This window comes from Leucoraja erinacea, chromosome 13 (assembly GCF_028641065.1).
Source record: "Leucoraja erinacea ecotype New England chromosome 13, Leri_hhj_1, whole genome shotgun sequence".
Classification (NCBI taxonomy): domain Eukaryota; kingdom Metazoa; phylum Chordata; class Chondrichthyes; order Rajiformes; family Rajidae; genus Leucoraja; species Leucoraja erinaceus.
The window spans coordinates 11,688,252-11,710,642 of NC_073389.1; the positions used below are offsets into that span (position 1 = coordinate 11,688,252).

General features: G+C 41.6%; 1 protein-coding gene across 11 annotated transcripts in view; it reads left to right on the forward strand.

Annotated features, from left to right (window-relative positions):
- Positions 1 to 15,033, forward strand: part of map3k7cl (map3k7 C-terminal like) — a 110,209-nt gene extending 95,176 nt beyond the window's left edge. For 10 of the 11 annotated variants that reach the window (XM_055644472.1, XM_055644477.1, XM_055644479.1 and 7 more), the window contains one exon: positions 13,718 to 15,033. In XM_055644472.1, the coding sequence (XP_055500447.1) occupies positions 13,718 to 13,898 (181 nt within the window). In that variant the 3' untranslated portion in view covers positions 13,899 to 15,033. The remainder of the gene's footprint in view (positions 1 to 13,717) is intronic. The other variant, XR_008724410.1, reaches the window with a different exon arrangement.
- Positions 15,034 to 22,391: the final 7,358 nt, after the last annotated feature.

Here is a 22,391-nt window from a genome sequence, read left to right on the forward strand (position 1 = left end):
ATGTGGTGACCATTTGCATACCTTGGGTATGTCAGCAAAGAGTTTCACTGTGACCTGTCACATGTGACAATAAAGTAAAATATTTATTTGCTTTTTAAATTCTGTGGCCTTTGGGAGAAATGCAATGAGATAACCAGAGCAACTGAGTTGAGATTGCAAGCCCAAGGGTCACAGAGTGGAGTCTTTGATCTGACGTTGATGAACCAGAGACTTCAGCATCCTGCTGACATTTACAGCAGATGCCCTGTAGAGGGTGCTGTCTGGTATCAGCTACCTGCAGCAAGCAGTCACCCCTTTGAGAAGAGTTATTTAGAGACGTGTGCAGTTCAGTCCTGAACTACTATGTACCTCATTGGAGATCCTCGGACAATCTTTGATCAGACTATTAGCTTTATCTTGCACAAAACTTTATTCCCTCATCATGTATGTGTACACTGTGAATGACTCGATTGAAATCATGTATTGTCTTTCCGCTGACTGGTTAGCTTGCAACAAAATATTTTCACTGTGCCTCGGTACACGTGACAATAAACTAAATAAACTAAACTATACTAAAGTAAAAGTGGGTAGCAGTTGCTGTGACCAAAATAAATTAACTAGCTAATATTTCTTAGTGATGCATAGAGAACTATGTGATTTTATATTGGTGTAAAAATAAAGCAGCCTAATTTCCAAATGCAGAATTCATAGACTTATGACACACTAATTTTAAGTGGGGTTCAATAATTAGCTCTAAGCTGTTAAATTCAGAGAAAATCACCAACATTTGTTGGCTGTAATTTTGACTTTAGTTGAAGGAAAATGAAAATCAAACTGGTATCCTGAAATTGGAGGGACTTGCTTATTGTACCAGGTGGTATTGTTTAAATGGTTATATTAAGGGTGTTTTCTTATTTGGTGCTGCGATTTAATTCATCAGATTCTTTAAATGTAACTTTTCACCTCAACAGTAAATTCTGTCTGCAAGGAATAGGATCTCCATCAGAATCAGAATCAGATTTTATTCGCCAAGTATGTTTTGCAACATAAGAGGGATTTCACTGGCCAGGTCAGTCATACAATTAAAAGCGACAGACTCAAAAACACATCAAACAAATTATGGAAGTTCCATTTCTATCAAAGTATCAAGATGAATCCCTCCCATCCCTCAGCCTTCGGGCTCCTCCTCCTACTTTTTCCTTTCTTCTCCCCCCCCCCCCCCCCCCCCCGCCCCCCCCCACCCCCCATCAGTCTGGTTTCGGCCCGAAACGTTGCCTATTTCCTTTGCTCTATAGATGCTGCTGCACCCGCTGAGTTTCTCCAGCATTTTTGTGTACCTTCGATTTTCCAGCATCTGCAGTTCCTTCATAAACACATATCATGATGAAATACCTTGTTTCCAAACACTTATGCTTCTAGAATCAAATTGAACTATTGTGATAACTCAAATGAGGCTATTGATGGCTCTCAGTCTGAAGAAGGGTCTTGTCCCGAAACGTCACCTCTTCCTTTTCTCCGGGGATGTTGCCTGAAACGCTGAGTTACTGCAGCATTTTCAGTCTATCTTTGATAGTATAATAAGGTTTATAACCATGTTCTGTAAAGAGATAGATTATGAATGGATGAATTTGGTGTCACCTTGTGATCACCCTCAGCGTACCACACAGCAGTGGTGACTATTCCACACAGCCCTTTTATGTCTATAAGGTAGGTTGGGAAGCTGTGTATACATATTTTCTTCTCGGATTAATTATACATTTCATAAACTCGGAGACAAACAGCACTTTCAAAACATGGATCAACTAGTTAATGGTGCATGTTACCTAAAATGCTCTGGGATTGATAAGTAAAGGTCCATACACATGTTGATTTTGTTTTGTTTTCTGTGTTATTCCTTGACATCTCTGGTTAATGACCTGTAGCATTCACTCTCTTTCCTGAAAATCTGCCTGATCTATTGATCTTTGTCTGCTTTATTTGCCAGTGCTGTCTGCTTTCCGGCTTAAAGCCAATTTCCTATCCATGCTATTACTAACCTCCATGTTCCTCAATTTTCCTAATCAGTTTTGTCTGTGGGAATTTATCAAATGCTTTTTAAATGCCATGCAGAGGACATCCATTGAATTCCCTTCATTAACCTTCTTTAATCCTCAATAATAAGAAGCACCAATTTCTTCTGGATGATCCCAACAAAGGTGGCTGATGGGACCAATGTGGTCAAGTCCCGGCATTGAGAAGTAGCTCGGGTGGCTGTGAGTGGCCGCCGGGCTGGACAGCGGAACCAGCCGCCACCTCAGCTCCTTCTGGCGGCCCCCGCTCACCTCTGGCAGCTCTCCGTCTAAAAACCTCTCTCCTGCCGCTCGCTGGCCTCACTCATGTCAGCCGCTTCCCGCAAATCCTTAAATTCCAACAGCGCGATTGAGGTTACTCGGCTGTGGGAATTTAAGGATTTGCAGGACGTGGCTGACATTAGCGAAGTCGGCGAGCGGTAGGTGAGAGATGTTCAGACAGAGAGCACTGCCAGAGCTGAGCGGGCCGGCAGAAGGCGCTGAAGTGGCGGCAAGTTCTGCTGTCGGGTCCCGGCGGCTGCTCGCAGCTCCCCGAGCTGCTTCTATCCCTGCCACAATGCGGTGGCTCCGCATCCGGAGCGCCGAAGCAGCGGTTAGATCCCCGACCACCTCCTTCTCAGCACTCCTGCCCTCCCCGCAACTTTACCCCTGGCACAGACTCCCCACACGCTGTGAAAGGAACTCTCCCCCCCAATTGGTCCTTTGAACAAGTGTTGTCATTCAATAAGAAGACAGCTGATTCATCTTGTCCCGGTGTGCTCCCGTTGTTCCCACCATCTCTCTACCTACCATCACCCTCCATCCCCACCCATTCAGTAATTCAGAATAAAGGAGACTTGGAAGCCTTGGGCAATTTGAATTGTTACTGTCTTTATTTATATTTTTTATTTTTACGGAGAGAACAATCTGTGCATGCGCGGTTTAAGTTTTTTTTTAAAAGCCGACTGACTGCCCACCCTGAGTAATCTCTCACGGCATGTGCCTGCATGAAAGGAACCACAAATGCAAACGCCTTTCTTTCAAACTCAACAATTTGTTATCTTAATCGGCAGAGACACGGGGAGGGATAATCGTGTTTATTGAAAACTCATATTGAAGGGTTGAGATAGTACAATATCGAGGGCGTGCATGTGGGACACAAGATGTTTGTGGTTACCTAACACTGGAAAGGTTATGAGAGTGAATGCTGAAGGGTAAAATTGAGATTGAGAAAATAAATTATTGTAGGAAACAGTGCCAATTCCAATTTCATCTTTGTGTGAGTTTAGCATTACTGTGGAAATAATATTTGGCGGGAGCTATATTAAAGGTTTTCTTTTTCTAAATGTTTCTGCTTCTTGAAAGCTACATATGATGGAATATAAAACAAAATTTTGGAAATAGAAAATAATCTGGAGTCATTGTGTTGAGTTTGAAACACATGTCAATAACATTTCAATAGTTCTAATGAAAGGTCATCAGTCTGAAACAATAACTCTTTTGCTTTCTTTATGGGTGCTGCCTGACATGCTGTGTAATTCGACCCGAAATGTCACCCATTCCTGCTCTCCAGATATGCTGCCTGTCCCACTGAGTTACTATCTTTGGTGTAAACCAGCATCTGCAGTTCTTTCCTACACATTTTGTGTAATTCCAACATTTCGTGTTCTTTATTTCACACTTCTGGCATCTGCAAGAGCTTGCTTTTGATTTGGGTATACACTTCCAGAGATGATAACAATGCTCTGGACTTCAAAAACGCATCAAGTGTAGATAGACACAAAAAGCTGGTGTAACTCAGCAGGAGAGGCAGCATCTCTGGAGAGAAAGAATGGGTGACGTTTCGGGTCGAGACACTTCTTCAGACATGTATCTAGCCATTAATTGTTGGAAAACCCTAGTGGCTTTTAACATCTGAAGCATAAACCTGCTTCAGATTATAACACCTGAAGCAGGTTTATTTGATCAGGATTTCAATCATGTGCGCATGGATCACTGGAGCACCAGAGCAGGGTGTATTCATTAATCAGTTGGTTGGTAAACCAGGGTAGCAATGATGTGAGTGTGAATCACTCAGCTGATTGAGCAGAATTGCAGCCATATTTTGCATGGATCGCTAGGTTTCCATTACCTAGGATTACTCAAATCTCAAATAAAAACATAATATGATGGAAAAAAACTCATAAGATCAAGCAGCATCTGTGCAAAGCGAAATAAGACAAGGGTGGTGGCACGGTGGTGCAGCAGTAGAGTTGCTGCCTTACAGCACCAGAGACCCAGGTTTGATCCTGACTACGGGTGCTGTCTATATGGAGTTTGTACTTTCTCCCCGTGAGTTTTCTTTGGGAATTCCGGTTTCCTCCTACATTCCAAAGACGTACAGGTATGTAGGTTAAATGGCTTCGGTGAGAATTGTAAATTGTTAGAGTAATTGTAATTGTGGATAGTGTTAGTAGAAACAGAGAAAATAGGTGCAGGAGGAGGCCATTCGGCCCTTCGAGCCAGTGTGTGGGGAACGCTGGTCAGCGCAGACTCGGTGGGCTGAAGGGCATGTTTCCGCGCAGTATCTCTAAACTAAACTGAACTAAAGACAACGCAAGTCTGGGTAACAATTCTGCACTCGTGGAGTGAGACCAGAAAGAAAGCCAATATCACAAATGGATGACTTGTAACTGGTCAGCTTTGAGGCACTAGAAACTGCAAATACTGGGATCTTGAATAAGACAACGGAGAACTTGGAACATCATCTGTCTGTTCCTGACCCACTGACACACTGAGCAGCATTTTACTTTGGTCAGTTTTGATTCAAACAGAAAAGCAAATTGCCTGTAGTATTCAATATTGTGTTCAGACGGAAGATGAGGTGTTGTTCCTCAAGTCAAGTCAATTTTAGTGTCAAATACACAACGACGCCGAGGCACAGGTGCAATGGAAAATGTTGATTGCAGCTGCATCACAGGCACAGACTCAGACATACACACAAAAATATAATGTGTAGGAACTTCAGATGTTGGTTTCAACCGAAGATAGACACAAAAAGCTGGAGTAACCAACCCAGTGGGACAGGCAGCATCGCTGGAGAGATTGAATGGGTGGCATTTCACGTCGAAACCTTTCTCCAGACTAGAGTAGGGTCTACACCCACAACGTCACCCATTGGTTCTCTCCAGAGATGATGCCTGTCCCGCTGAGTTACTTTAGCTTATTGTGTCTATCTGCACACAAAAATAGAAGATAGACACAAAATGCTGGAGTAACTCAGTGGGTCAGGCAGCATCTCTGAAGAGAAGGAAGAGGTGACATTTCGGGTCGAGACCCTTCTTCAGACCCCAACATAAATTAGAAATTGTAATTTAGCCAGCAAAACAAGTTAATGTTGTGAATTGTTAAGACAGTATTAAAGGACACAGACATGTCAGAGTGAGAGTGAATAAGAGAATTGAAGTGCTGGCAACAGGAAGCTCAGTATTGCTCCTGTAAACTGAATGCAGGTGCTCCACAAAGCACTAATCCTATCTACATCTAGTTTCTTCAATGTAGAGGAAACTACATTGTGAACACTAAATTAATCATCATGAGATCTGTGTGATGTGATAAGCTAGTAAATTGTGATGCAATTAATTGAGATCAAAATGTAATCTCGTGGCTTATATTTTTGTTTGCACCAGACTACCGGTAGAGAATGATACCAGTGCTTCATCTTTGACTGTGTAGGAAGGAACGGCAGATGCTGGTTTAAACTGAAGATAGACATAAAATGCTGGAGTAACTGCGGGACAGGCAGCATCTCTGGAGAGAAGGAATGGGTGACGTTTTGTGTCGAGACCTTAAACGTCACCCATTCCTTCTCTCCAGAAATGTTGCCAGTCCCGCTGAGTTACTCCAGCATTTTGTGTCTAACTTTATCTTTCACTGTTTCCTGTAGGAAGCCATTGAGGCAATCAGATTCCGGTCAGCTCTCAGAGCGATCGCATCAATCCCATTCCACCATTTATTTCTCTATAACTATTTTCTCGCACATGCCTCCTTTGATTCTACCACCAGCATGAGAGGTTATTTACAGTAGTCAATTAATATACTAACCTTCATGTCTCTGAGATATGGGAGGAATCATGAGGACGTGGAGGAAATAGTAAGAACATGTAAACTCCACACAGACAGCACCATAAATCAAAAATGAATTTGGGTGGTTGCAGCAGCATTTATCAACAGTGCCATTGCACTAAAGGGGCGGAATAGAGGTGGACCTGATATCAGTCAGGTTTATATGTGATAAACAGTTTTCAGAATAGTCTACCAGTAGAGAGGGTTTGAATCTTTGACATGGTTAAAGTTCTCAGAGGTTCAGAGGTTCATTTATTGTCACATACACCAATTGGTGTAGTGAAATTCGAGTTGCCATTGCAGCACACTAACAACACAACATTAAAGAAGAATTTAACATTAAACATAAAAACATCCCCCCACAATGGTTCCCACTGTGGTGAAAGGCACAAAGTCCAGTCCCCATCCTCTTGTTCGCCCATAGTCGGGCCTACTGAGGCCTCCGCAGTCGCCACTACGGCGGCCCGATGTTTCAGGCCCTCTCGCCAGATGTTGGTGCTCCGGCGTCGGGAGAAACCTCTCAGCGGCTTGGTATACCTGGAACGGCCGGTTCCTTACCGGAGACCGTGGCTCCCGAAGGGAAGGGAAGGGAAGGGAAGTCTGAAGGAGGGTTGGGATAAGAGCCATCTGATTTTTCTGAAATGTTTTCTGTAAGTTGTTGTCAGTTTTCTGAAAAATATATAATTCAATCCCATTTCTGCATTATATTACAACAATCTTTACAGAATCATGGCAATCATGTACACTTAAAATATCTTCTGAAACCATATTTTAAGTGTACATGATTGCCATGATTCTGGGAGGGGGGAGGTAAAGGGACAGGTGTTGCATCTCCTGCGGTTGCAGGGGAAAGTACCTGGGGAGGGGGTGGTTTGGGTGGGAAGGGATGCGTTGACCAGGGAGTTGCGGAGAGTCTACATCGTGGCGGACCCGGAACTCATTGAGGTGAGGCCTCTGCTGAGAACTGACCGTTCTGACCCGAAAGGGGGAGGTCAGAGGGGATGGTGAACACACGGCAAGGGTGGAGGTTGGGGTCTTGACCCGAAACGTCACCCATTCCTTTTCTCCAAAGATGTCCCACTGAGTCACTCCACCATTTTGTGTCTACCATTCAGAATTTATACTATGATATAATGTCCTGATCATGATATGGGGGTTATGTCCCGAACTTGTGCTTTCTGTGATCTTTGCTGTTTCACGGTGGCGCAGCGAGTAGTGTTGCTGCCTTACAGTGAATGCAGCACCAGAGACCCTGGTTCGATCCCGACTACGGGTGCTGTCTGTAAGGAGTTTGTACGTTCTCCCCGTGACCTGCGTGGGTTTTCTCCGAGATCTTTGGTTTCCTCCCACACTCCAAAGACGTACAGGTTTGTAGGTTAATTGGCTTGGTAAATGTAAAAAATGTCTCTAGTGTGTGTAGAATGGTGTTAATGTGAGGGGATCGCTGGTTGATGTGGACACGGTGGGCCAAAGGGCCTGTTTCCGCGCTGTATCTCTAAACTAAACTAAACTAAACTAAATATGTCAACCTGAGTTTACACTTTACATTGTAAAATAAAGAATTTGTGTCAGAAGCCGTCTGGTTCTTGCAGTTGAACTGAAACAAGCATTTTAAAGATAGACTGTATATATTCATTAAAGAGGAAGTTATCTCATCTGAGTTCCTTTTAAAACTACAGGCTGTTTCCATGCATGAGGTACTTAATCAGGGATTGTCTTTATGTCTGACAATAATCGGACTGATCTCTATACAAACAATGTACATCACTGTACATTTGGTACACATGACAATAAAAGATCCATTGAATTGAATTTCAGGTCAAAATGAACAGTTATTTTAATTGTATTTGATTTTGTATTGATATGACAATTATTTTAAATGAAATCTGGGTATAAAAGCATTGAAAGATAGCAAATCAGAGTTTTTGTTTACTATGATGAGAAGACCCCCACTGCCTGTTGCCAGTGGCTTATGGCTGGACTGCACTTTCTATTTTTATTATTGGTTCAGAGTATATTTTTAGTATTATTCCTTCGACAAAATGTGATATTTTCAATTTTTAAAGAATCATTCAAAAGTTGCGGCAATTTCCACAAAGCCCTTAATCAAAATCAGTTACAGTCACAGACATGTTCCTTAAATATTTATTTGACAGCCTTTTCATTGTTCTTTCAAGCAGTCGTGAATAGGTTTTGCATTTGACCTCGATTCTGGCTCAGTTTTCACTGTTCTATTTTATCTACAGGTCACTACAATTACCCCATTGACCAAAGAAACAAACAGGATTGCTCACCGACATTTTAAAAGCATATTTATAACTAAAATGAATAGAAATATACATTTTGCATGATTGTTATTAATTGCTAGCAAAGATGGAAAAAATTGTTTTGTTTTGGGGTTTTGGGGTTAATAATGAAAATTTCAAGCGTTAGACATTTGCAAGCAAAGGAAAGTTTACTGATTGAAGTTCGTGTTTCATAACATGACACCAGGTTCTGGTTAGCAGTTGGCCAGTCTTGATGTTGAGTGGGCTGGCTGGAAATTTCTGAAATGGAGACCAGATACCAAGGAACACAATTCCATGATTTTACTTGGAAATGCAAATGATTATCCGGCACTAGGGAAAACTGAATGGGAAGGATTTCACCCACATAATGGATCCCATCCAATTTTCTGTGCATTTACGTGAATCATTGGGAAAAAATCTTAGTTGTTGACATCAGGATCGAGCAAAATAAATCACTCTCATATTAACCAGCCCAGGATTTCTCTACTCCGTAGTATTGTCCATAGCAGATTGAATTCAGAAAATGTACTTGTATGGCTTTCAACTTGAAACTTTTAAATGACATTACTTTGTGCCTTGATTCTGGGCAAAACTTGTGTAGGTAACCCTTAAGATGATGGTTGGTTGAACCTCAAAGCAATCTACAAAATTGGAACATGTGATGTTATAACACAATATGTAACTGTTTAATTGAATTCAGAAAGTGTAGAAATGAGGAAGTATTTTTGTAAATACTTCTCCATAGAATCTGGTTCCCCATTGATGACTGACATATTTAGGTGGCACTGAAGAAGGGAAATTATGTCATGTGCCTCTGAATAAGAACAGCAGATGAGTCTGTTGCTGATTAGACAATCAGGAAACTATCCAAAATTAACTGTAAGATTCCCTAGCAATTGACATGAGCAGAACCGTAGCAAAATGTCTCATCAATTATTTTGCTAAGTAATGCAAAAGGGAAAGACTGCTGTTTGCTTTCCCTTTGAACACAATGATGCAATTTTTGATTTCATTATAAGGAAATGCACCTTGTGCAGGAACTGTGGTATAAATCAGATGGGAAATTGGCAGTTTGAAACGTTCTTACCACATTAAGAGGTTTCCTTGTGATTCAATGCAAGTTGAATCACTATGATTTTAAGCCGTTAGGGCGGGACGGTGGCGCAGCGTTAGAGTTGCTGCCTTACAGTGCCAGAGACCCGGGTTCCATCCCGACTACGGGTGCTGTCTGTATGGAGCTTGATCGCGTGGGTTTTCTCCGAGATCTTCGGTTTCCTCCCACACTCCAAAGACGTACAGGTTTGTAGGTTAATTGGGCCTGTGTCCGCGCTGTATCTCTAAACTGGATTAAACTAAATTGTCAGACCATGAGAAATCAGGTTCAGTCGCAGCACCTTGCCAGGTTTATCTGTCACGGCGTTAAGTACAGAATGCCCTGCCGTTCATGGACCAGCAAGGATTCCAACATGAAAACCATCAAGACATCTCTGACTTAAAGTCCACTGAAGTAAATTTTCTTGGACACGTAACAGGGAATAGCATGTATCCCTTAAATGTATTATCTTGCCAGGGATTATACTTGAAAGACCATGGAGGAAAAGTAGTGAAAATGAATAACATGAAGTTAGATTATAGAAACACATTGGAAGAAATGTTGAATGCAGAAAGAAAGTCAGATTTCACTCTCAGCAATGCTCTTCTGGGAAGACATTAGAGGATAAAAGCCACTTCCTCCTGTAAAAGGCAGACGATAACATTGGATGGAAAATTGAGCAATAGAATAAACCCTCATTTTAACAGACCCCTTTTTAATGAATCTGGGTTATAGTGGACGGACCTGCTGATGCCACCCTAGCTCCCAGCACTTCCCCGCAGCTTACAGCCCCGGCTTCCGATGTCACTGCCGGGTGGCAAGGTGCACCCGCGAGCCCTTCTTCATACACTGCACGGTCTGGTGAACATGGCAAATTGTTGCGGCTCACGTTGTAGCCTCTGGGAACAGTGCTTTCTTCGGGCTGCTGCCACCAACACGACAGCAGCGTTCCCTCCCCTCACCTTCTGCTGCTTTTCCCTGTCCGCCGTCACTTTGTCCACTCAGCCTCCTCCCCTCCTCCTCCTCCTCCTCCTCCCCCAGAGTCGCATGCATACTCCACTTTGGAAGATGTCAGCGAATGGAGGTGAAGGAAGAGGAGGAGGTGGTGGAGCGGGCAGAGCGGATAAAGTGAAGGAAGAAGCAGCAGCTGGAGTGAGGGGAGGGAACCCCACTGTTAATAGGTAATAATAGGGAAGAAAGTGCTGCCAGCCAGGAGCTACATGAGAAGGATCAACAGCCATGTTAAACGATGAAGAAGCATCGCTGGTACAGACCAGCGGCATCGGCACCTAGTTTTAAAATGTAGCAACACAATATGTTGGAGTAACTCAGCAGACTGAATCAGTCCGAAGAAGGGTCCCAACATCACCTATCCATGTTCTCCAAAGATGCTGCCCAACCCGCTGAGTTACTTCAGTACTTTGTGTATTAACTGCAGTTCTTAGTTTCAATGACTGATAATGATAATACTCGGATATAGTGAATGGGCAATAACAGACACCATTCCTCCCCTTGCACTGTTGTAATGCATTGTTTACTGCATAATGTTATTGCAGAGAAGTGGCACTGAGGGAGAAGATCAGCCATGGTCTTATTGATTGGCAGAGTAGGCATGAGAGACTGAATGGTATAGTCCTCTCTTCTGTTTATTTTCATATGTGATATGGTTTTCAAAACCTGTTAAAATTGCACATTGCAAGGTAAGGAGCCAAGTGACAACGATTCTGTAGAATCTTGCAGTTAATTGACAATTGTCATAGCAGTAACCTTTGAACAAAAACAATCTAGACTATTGTATTAAAACTAAAATGGTTGAGTGTTTTTGCAGAAATGTAGATTAGAATAGACCAGCATTCATTGAACAGTCGGGTCTTGATGTCATGAAACATTTTTTTTTTTTTGAATGATCATTTCTCTTTATTCTTAAAACAACACTGTTTGGTGTTGGAGGCACTTAGACCCATAGTGCTGAACAACATGTAAACAGGTCCTTTGTTCCAACTTGGCCATGCTGACCAAGTTAGACTTCCAGGCTAGTCCCATTTGCCTGCTTTTGTCTCACACTCCTCCATCTGTTCAAATGTCCTTTGAAAGTTTTAATTGTATCCATTTCAATAGCTTTCTCTGGCAGCTCGTTTCAGATATAGACTATCCTGTGAGTGAAAAGATTACCCCTGAGGTCCTTCTTAAATCTATCACCTTAATCCTAAATCCTCATGTTTTAGCATCCTCTACCCTGAGAAAAAGACAGTAAAGGTGCCATAGTTGAAAGCATGCTAGCAGTGGTACAGTTACATAGTGCACTGTAACAATATTATTTCACTGTTGTTGCATACGTTGGACTATATTAAAATCAAACAACTTCAAGAAATAAATAGTTTTTTACATTGCTGCAGCTAATCTAATCTACAGAGACATTCAGAAAAGTGAATGAGGCAGCATGACTCAGTAGTTGCTGGATGACAAATATTTACCACCCTGTGCAAATGTGTAAACCCGGAAATAAGCAATAAAATGACTTTTTTTTCAAAGTTATCTAGTGAGCATTTCAGCTCTTTGGAATAGTATGGAGAATGGACCAAATGAATATTTAACCTTATTCTTTTTATATTTAGACTGAAGATTTCACACATTAATACATATTGTGCAGCATTTATTTCAGCAAATTCTCTAACAGTATTTACATTGCTGCATATGAACTAGTTAATGCTAGCTGTAAAATATTGTTCACACTATGCAGGATCCTTAATAATAAACAAGTTGTGCTTATTGTTTAAGAAAGAACTGCAGATGCTGGTAAAATCGAAGGTAGACACAAAATATTGGAGAAACTCAGCGGTTGAGGCAGCATCCATGGAGAGAAGAAATTGGCGATGTTTCGGGTCTAAAGAAGGGTCTCGACCCGAAACGTAGCCAATTCCTTCTTTCCATAGATGCTGCCTCACCTGCTAAGATGTGCTTAATGTTGGTTTACTTATGGAGCAAATCTACAAAAAATAATGTCGTTAAATTGATGTATTAAGAGTGGGTATAAGCACACAATCTCACCTCACCGTTCAGAACACTATTTGGAGAACTGTATTGAGATAATTCTGCATGACTCCAAATGCTTTCTTATGAATATGATGATGAATATGAATATAATGTTAATTTGAGATCTGTTTGCCATAGAACAGTGATCCCCGGCCTCCTGTTAATCTCAAAAGAAGGTCTATCATCCTCTCTAAAACCAACCTTCTCAGCAACCAAAACTACTTGGTCAGATCCACTGGGCAGTCTGCGTTGTCTTGACAACAGAGTCCTGAAACATGTCCTCTAAAACTATACCTTGGCAAGCATTTTACAGGAGGACAGATAAACCATTTCAAGGCCATTCTCAAAACTTCCTTGGAGGAAATGTAACATCTACACAAACTGAAAGGCGTCCTTAACCTTAGTCAGCTGAACATGGAGGAGAAGCATTTGGAGAGGCGCTGAGCTCTTTAGGAATATGGGAGCATACAGAAATCAAGCACTCACAGCAGCTCAAATAACCTGTTGTGTCAATCAAGGTCTATTCCATTTGTGGCAGTCTAGATCTCACATTGGACTCACACTTCACCTCAGAATGCATAGTGATTGTAAGTCAACTTTGACAAGGGATTGCCAGAGGAGAAGTTAAACTACGATCTTCTAATGGGTCTAAAAGACCTTTCCACAATTATCAGCATGATGTCAGTGCCTACATGCCTTCATCTATCATGGCCATTAACTTATTCCATATGTATGGGAGGCACTGTTCTCACATAACACTAATATGGGAGTACTGTGGAGATTGAATTTTTGCCAGTTAAACTATTATCAAATTGTACATACAGCTTATGTTAATTGGAATTTATAGTTGAAATGTTGTCCATCTTTTTAAATGACAGATGAATTCAGACTATGAGACTCCAAGTGAAACGTGTAAACTTCACCACAATACTTATCTTACAAGTTACGTGAAGTTAGTTTCTCACCTATGGCCGATTATTCACTAAGTTTTTAATATTGAAAGTGACATTAAACTTGAATGTGGAATGCTGTGTTGCCTGAAGACATCTGTGAAAAGATAGTCATGGTCATTTTTCCAATTATGAAGTGTATATCAGAACCCGAGTGAAATATAAATAGTAACGGTTTGCAGGTGTAAATATGTTCTAATTTCCATTTCATTTCTTTATCAGGAAACAACTGATTGCAGAGCTTGATCAAGATGAAAAGGATCAACTGAATGCCACGCTCCTAATTCAGGAATATCAGCAGCTCTCTGAAGAGAATCACTCTCTGACCTCCTACCACTTACAGTGTAGAGAACATCTAGAGAAACCTCAGGTGTTACTGCAGCAGCAAGAGGGATCTTCCTGATTGCAGGCAAATGACGCTGATGTTACAACAAACAAAATGCTGGAATAGCTGTGGAATCTTCTTCACAGATTCAGAGAATCAATTTGAAGAATTTGTAAAAGGAGAAATGAAGCCATTTTGGTAGTTCATGATTTTTCTGGAAGCTGATTTGCAACATTGCTGTTGTTTTTCCAGATCAGCCAGTATACAGCAAAATTCAATTTTGCTAACATCAAAGAATATATGGAAAAGATTAAGATCCCTAGATATTGTAAACAAATATCAAGTCTATCATTGTTCTTTGTTAACATAAATCTAAATGTGCAAGAGTTATTAATCAAATCATTTGTATAATGATCAAATTAATGCTGATAAATAATGTTTTATCATAACAGATTATTCTGTACTTATAATTATTTGAAAACATAATAGTCTATAAAAATTGCAATTTCTTTTTAAATCTACAGTGCATGCATGCGATAAATATGTGAGGGATGTTTGCTTGAGATTGCCAGTCAACATTTGAAAATCATGAGACTCGTCTCTTTTTAATTTTAGTCCATTGCAGATTGAAACAAAACTGCACTTACAGAATTAGTTCATTATGCAGGGTTTTTATATAATGTGCACCGTTAGTTTCTGTATTTCCTCTTTGGTCAACCAGGAATACGCAAAGCACAAACGCGTGGACATTTCGTTCATTATTATCATATGATTTTTATAAATATTATATAATTCAGTGTTTTAAAATCATTTTACTTTGAGGATATTTGTGGCATTTTTACACCATTTTTTACAAGGTGCGATTTTATTTAGCCAGTTATCTGAAGAATACATTGAAATGTTGAGTACTTCCAGGTTTTTTCACTGCACACTAATTCTTGCAGTGGTCAATATATCAAACTCTTCTCATTATCTGAAGAATACATTGAAATGTTGAGTATTTCCAGGTTTTTTTCACTGCACACTAATTCTTGCAGTGGTCAATATACAAACTCTTCTCAATTGTTTTGAAAGGGTAAGTGTATACTGTGAAATCTGCAAAAGATAGAAAGTACTCAAATATGAAAACTCAAAGCTGGTCTCTTGTGGTTATTGTTTCATTTAAAATTGTTGTACAACTATCTATAATTTTAATAAAACTTGGGTGACATGATTTCTGCCATATGTTGCATTCTATGTAGGTTTAGCTTTTTTGATCAGTTTTACTAAATTGGGCCTTACGAACTAGAACTAGGAACAAGATTTGTGATACACAAAAATGTTGGAGAAACTCAGTGGGTGCAGCAGCATCTACGGAGCGAAGGAAATAGGCAACGTTTCGGGCCGAAACCCTTCTTCAGACTGATGGGGGGGTGGGGGCGGGAAGAAGATAGGAAAAAGGAGGAGGAGCCCGAGGGCTGAGGGAGAGATAGGAAGGGGAGGAGACAGTAAGGGCTAGCAAAATTGGGAGAATTCAATGTTCATTCCCCCAGGATGCAGACTCCCCAAGCGGAATATGAGGTGCTGTTCCTCCAATTTCCGGTGGTGCTCACTCTGGCCATGGAGGAGACCCAGGACAGAGAGGTCGGATACGGAATGGGAGGGGCAGTTGAAGTGCTGAGCCACCGGGAGGTCAGGTTGGTTAATGCGGACCGAGCGGAGGTGTTCGGCGAAACGATCACCAAGCCTCCGCTTGGTCTCACCGATGTAGATCAGCTGACATCTAGAGCAGCGGATGCAATAGATGAGGTTGGAGGAGATGCAGGTGAACCTCTGTCGTACCTGTTTCGGCCCGAAATGTTGCCTATTTCCTTCGCTCCATAGATGCTGCTGCACCCGCTGAGTTTCTCCAGCATTTTTGTGTACCTTCGATTTTCCAACATCTGCAGTTCCTTCTTAAACCCAAGATCTGTGATGTTGCATCTCTGCCTTAGGCACCACATCCAATTTCTTAGACTCTAAATGCTGAAGTAACTCAGCGGGACAGGCAGCATCTCTGGATAGAAGGAGTGGGTGACAATTTGGGTCGATCTTCGGTTTAAACCAGCATCTGCAGTTCTTTCCTACACATCCAATTTCTTGCTCTTGAAGTGGCTCTCAGTTTGTGAATATACCTAACACAGCAATTATCAAAATGATCTCAAAGTATCACTCCAGTGGTTTACCAACATTCATGCTACTGTAGCACTATTGCATTTACCCAACCATCCTACCATGCAGTGGTTATAGAAGTAGCTTTAAACGTCTCAGTCATGAGATAGATTGGAACAATTCCTCATATGCATTTTTCCCTGTTGTCCCTTAAGCTATCAGGAACATTTTGGATAATTGTTCAGGTGGTGCTGGTTCAGGAAGGGGACTAGCAGTATGTACCCACCTGTTATTACCTCCTCTTGAAGAACATGAAGCAGAGGCGCACATGCTTACAGTAGTCAGACCAACCATGCCATGAAGGTTTAAACATAGATAATTATGGTCTTGTATTGCATGCTCCAAATTGATCTGCGGCCTAACCTTTGCACAGATGCAGCAATGCCATTGGGTGTCAAGGTTGTAGTTTAAGGTGCACATTTACTTCAGTTCCCAAATAGCTGGATGTTCATAAGTTTTAGGTACGGAATTAGGCCCATCAAGTCTATTCCGCCATTCAATCATGGCTGATCTATCGTTCCCTTTCAACCCCATTCTCCTGCCTTCACCCGGTAACCCCTGACACCCAATATTAATCAATAATATGTCTGCCTTAAAAATATCCATTGGCTTGGCTCATTATTCTGTTCCCAGCTTCACCTCATATCTCTTGATCCCTTCAGCATTAATCAACCTGCTTGAATATATTTAATGATTGCCTTTTATGGTCGAGAATTCCAAAAGTTCACCGCTGCCTGGGTGAATAAATCTCGTATTCTCAGTTTTAAATTCCATTCCCCATACCTAAGGCTATATCCTCTGCCTGCTGTTCTCACCAGGCATAGCTTATTTCTCCTTGTATCTAATATGTTAGTCCTAGTAGAACTTTACAAGTAAGAATGAGATCCACTCCCATTAATCAATACTCAAATGTTAAAAGCCTAATCAATCAAATCTCTCCACGGAGAATATTATTCAAAATTGCATGTTCATGAGAATACTTCCCTACTTCTGACATTATGACGAAAGGAAGGTAATTTATGATGCAGCTGAAGGCAATGTGGGTGTGTGGTCCAGGACAGTGGCTTGAGGAAATCTCTCCGTAATAACTTAAGGCTGGAATGACTGATCATCAATAACCACAACCATATTATCTTGTGTTACCTTTGACATTAACCTGCAGTAACGCCTGTTTGGACTCATCAGGGGGAACAATGCCCAAAAGTGGCATGCTCCATTGTGAGAGCTAACTTGGGTTATAGACACACAGAAAATAGGTGCAGGAGTAGGCCATTCGGCCCTTCGAGCCTGCACCGCCATTCAATATGATCATGGCTGATCATCCAACTCGGTATCCTGTACCTGCCATCTCTCCATACCCCATGATCCCTTTAGCCACAAGGGTCACATCTAACTCCCTCTTAAATATAGCCAATGAACTGGCCTCAACTACCTTCTGTGGCAGAGAATTCCACAGATTCACCACTCTCTGTGTAAAAAATGTTTTTCCCATCTCGGTCCTAAAAGACTTCCCCCTTATCCTTAAACTGTGACCCCTTGTTCTGGACTTCCCCAACATCGGGAACAATATTCCTGCATCTAGCCTGTCCAACCCCTTATGATAAGGTGATTCATTTCATTAATATTTGCAGGATTACAACATTAAAAGAACACCTGGCAGAATCCCTCTATTACCTCCAAGGTGAACAAACTGATGAAAATGTTATTGCTGAATCTTTTTTGCTCTTTTACAATTAACTATAAATTAGGAATTATTTTAGTCATTGGAATGTAGATGCTTCATCTCTGAGATTTAGCGTGCAATTTTGGATTATCTAATTGCAGCTCATTGTTCACATTCTTACTTGTAAAACGATTTGTAAAACATTATCTTTTCCACTACCTCTGCAGTTATAAGAGTGGTAAGGTGCGCATACGTGAATTTGAACCAAATTACAAGAAAGTTAAGGTGTTTGCATTAGTTCTGAACAGTAGGCAATATTCACACTTTATAGATATACCGGTACTTTATATACACTTTAAGATAAATAACCAGATTTCATTCTGTAAAATTGCTTGTCAATAACGAGACTAGCAATATTTTGGTTTAACTCCTTGTCCTTTCAATGAGACAAGGAAACAATGTCCAGTTAAGGAAGGGAACATTAAATAAGCCTTGGCAAGACTAAGAATGGTAGTCTATATCCTGCCCTAAACCATTGCAAAAAAAATTAGATTAACTATCCATAAGCACACTGCTGTTTGTGAGATCTTGTTATGTGCAACTATTATTTACATTTATCAGCATAACTGCTTTTCAAAAGTGAAATGTTTTGAAATATTTCAAAGGTGCAACAAAGCCCCACTGGAAGATGCGGAACTATTGTTTTTCTACTCAGAATTGTTATACAGTTGATTTCCTAAACCAAGGATAGTTTTATGAGAGAAATCCCAGACAAATGTGGAAAGCAGCAGAATAAATCCGATGTGAAATTAACAGCTGCTTTATGCTCTGCTTTATGCAATGTCTTAACACACACCAAATGACATTAAAAATTTCAACTCTGACTTAAGAAACCGTTCACTTTTTTATTCTTTTACTGGCTCCCTCTCTTTTGGTTCCAAATTCTATTCTTATGTGTTCCTCATCTTAATTGCTCTACCATTGATAGATATGGGTTCAGCACTGAATCAGTTGCTCTGAAGTTTCCCAATTAAATTCACCCTCTTCTCTATTTTTGCTCCGCACCGTACCACTCTGTAATCACTCAGTGACTTCCATATCATCATATAACGGATGTCTTGGCTACCGACCATTAAATTATTTATGGAAATGCTGACTGGTAGGTAGTGTTAGTCACGCCTATGAAGCAAGACCAAAATTGCCAGTTTGCCAACTATGATTCACCAACTAAAAGATTGTTCACTTCAGCTGAGTAACACTTTTTGCTGATTTTTTTTTCATCTTTCAGGGTGGTGACGGGGGGGGGGGGGGGGGGGGGGGTCCACTGTTGTGCTGTGGTTTGTTTGGTAATACTCCTGTTGATGTTTCCCATTTGTTTTGCTGCTCCAAGTCAGCATTCTGGACAGATTTGAAACCCATCTTATTATCAAGGCTATGGGGTGGGAGATTGCAACCTTCCCGTGGTCCACCCTGTTTCAACTAATGCAATCAACCGACGTGCACCCGACGTGCACAAACAAGATCAAATAGAACAAGTTGACCTACAACTTTAGACTGTGTACGCCTTACGCAAGAAGAAGAAGATCAAGGCTGTTGGTTGAAACGTTGTTATAGTATGTAAAGTTAAAATAAAATTACACGTGAATAATGAACATTTGAATCCCTGGCAGTTGTTTCTTTTTTCTTTCACACGATAAAAAGTCTAATTCACAAATTCTGAGGGGTTGATGATATACTAAGATATATTAACTATATAAACACATTTATACTTTGATATCCTTGTTATGTTCATCTTAGAGATAGAATGCTGCATCAGGTTATTATTTATATTTTTGACAGATTGATTTTTATGATGTTTGCATGAAATGATGAAATAATAGACAGGGCTCCTGAATTTGGACCCTGGGCAGATGAAAAAATGACAATATATATCCAAGTTGGATGGTATGTAACTATGAAGGGAAACCTGCACATGCATCTGAATGAAGACCCTGTTTAGTTTAGTCTAGTTTAGAGATACAACGCGAAAACAGGCCCTTCGGACCACCGAATCTGCACCAACCAGCGATCCCCGCACATTAACACGACCCTACACACACTAGGGACAATTAAACATTTATACCAAGCCAACGAACCGACAAACCTGTACGTCTTTGAAGCGTGGGAGGAAGGCAAAGATCTCGGCAAAAATCCACACAGGTCACGGGGAGAACGTACAAGCTGCATATAGACAGCACCTGTAGTCAGGATTCAACCCGGGTCTCGAGCTGTAAGGCAGTAGCTCTGCTGCTACTCCACTGTGCTACCCTGTGATGATAAAGGTCAGAAATGTTGGAGAAGCTATCAAAGTAGAATAGATGAGTAACAGGAGTGCACTTACTAGGCAGGACATGTTCAGCCAATGCTCACAATGGTGGAGGGAATTAATGTTTAGTGTGATGGATGGGATGTCAATCTAGAAGGTTGCTTTGATCTGGATTAGGTTAATTTTTGTACTTTTTTTGAAGCCACACACATTAAGGCAAGGAGTCAGTATTTTGGTTGGTCTCCCGACTGTTGGCTTGTAGATGAAGGGTAGGTATATATGTGTTGATTCAGTTCAGATTCCAGTCGATATTGAACCCGAGTGTTCAGAATGTGGGTCATGATCAGAGAGAACGCAGGTCCGTGATGGTTATTGATAATCCAGGGTACACAGTTAGACTGACTTGTTGGAGATGGTCATTGCTTGGCATGTTTGTGGCACGTATATTACTCACCACTCATCACCCCATCCCTGAAAGTTATTAAAGACTTCTTGCATTCAGACATGGGCTATTTGATGTGGCTATATTTTCAAATCCCACTTCTGACTTAATAATGGTGGAAAGGTCGTAAATGAAACAGGTTGAATTGGTCAGGCCCAGGACACTGCCATGAGGAGCATCAATAGGGGTGTCATAAGGCTGGTTGGGGTGATTGGCCTTAACCATCTTCCTTTGTGCAAATTGTAGGTCCAACCACTGAAATATTTTCTCCTGGATAGCCAGAATAAACATCCACATTTTCTCCTGGATGCTTTCAAGAGAGAGCTAGATAGGGCTCTTAAAAATAGCAGAGTCAGGGGATATGGGGAGAAGGCAGGAACGGGGTACTGATTGCAGGGCTGCCAAAATTGGGTGAGAGGCGAGAGTGTGAAATTGCGAGGGAGTGCAGCAACTGAAGGGGGGGGGGGGGGGGGGGGGGTAGGAAGCTTTTGCATTTTTCAGTTTAAAATTGTGGAATCTGGTGCATTCTTTGAACTTACACATGATGCAACATTTATGCTTCAAATTGAATTAGGTGTGAATAAGGTTAGGCTGAACTACATTCCCAATTACATTTCACAGTAGAGACAGGCTCTGATCAACAGGTGCAGCACATGAATGACCTTAGTATATTCAGGTATGGAAATCAGATTATAATTCATGCTGTTATGCCTATATAGAGAAACAAAAACATAGAAACAAGGCAAGAGGAGTCAGAATTCCATCACTGTTCTGCACAAATAAATTAATCAACCTTACCCTTTGACTATAGAAACAAGATGAAAATAATGCCAATTAAGATATATATGTAAACGTGAAAAAAAAATTCCAGCCCTGCCAATATGTTCATAAATCACCCCTGGATCCTCCCCAGAGTAATTGCACCCTTTCTACAGTGTGTCATAGTCTTACAGTATGGAAGCAGGCCCATCATCCCAACTTGTTCATGCAGATCAAGATTCCCAATCTCAACTAGTCCCATTTACAAATCCTTTTAAACCTTGTGTGTGAGAGTGTGTGTGAGTGAAGCGGTGACAACACCCGGAGTGAGCGGAGACTTGTCGACGTCCGGGGAGTATTACCTCTCTCCCCCCATCCCCGGGAATGCGGACTGGCCAAGGTGCCCTGAGTCCAGCTGGGGTCCGGGGAGGTGAGGGTCAGTGACCCGGGGGTCGGGCATCGGGGCGGAGCCTTAGCCCGTGACTCATCCCCGCGGCTCCGGAGGCGGCACCGACGCCCCCACTCATCCAGTCCGTTCCGGGCGAGGGTTTAAACTCCATGGGGTGTGGACAGAGCCGCCGGTGGTGAGGGTGGGAGGGGTCGGTGCTGGGATCACCGCCGTGTCTCGCCTATCACACCATCTGCACGGGAATGTGAATGTGAATGCGGGTGAGGCAACATCTATGGAGCGTTGGACAAAAATTCTGGAGAAATGCTTGAGTCTGAAGAAGGATCAAACTCAGACATAGTTGCTGCCTCACCCGCTGAGTTTCTCCAGCATTCTCTGTCTACATTGTCATTTTAAATTGTGTGCGATGGGCTCGTTCTTTACGGAGAACGCACCGACAAAAAAAAATATTCTCACTGGTGAGTGTGGAGGAGTGCGGCTTTATTTATTTATTCATATATGTTTTTAAAATATCTTTTTGAGCGTGAGAACTTCTGTCATCAGCGTGAGAATTTCCTCAAATGCGCTAGTCTCACGCTCAATGCGTGAGAGTTGGCAGCCCTGTGATTGGGGCTGATCAGCCATGATCACATTGAATGGCGGTGCTGGCTCGAAGGGCCAAATGGCCTACACCTGCACCTATTGTCTATTGCCAATAAGTTCAGTTTTACCACCCTATTTGATTCCATTCCCAATCAAATGTTGCCCTGATGTTAAGGCCAGTCATGTTCAATTCATTCATGGAATTCAGTTCTTTGGTTCAA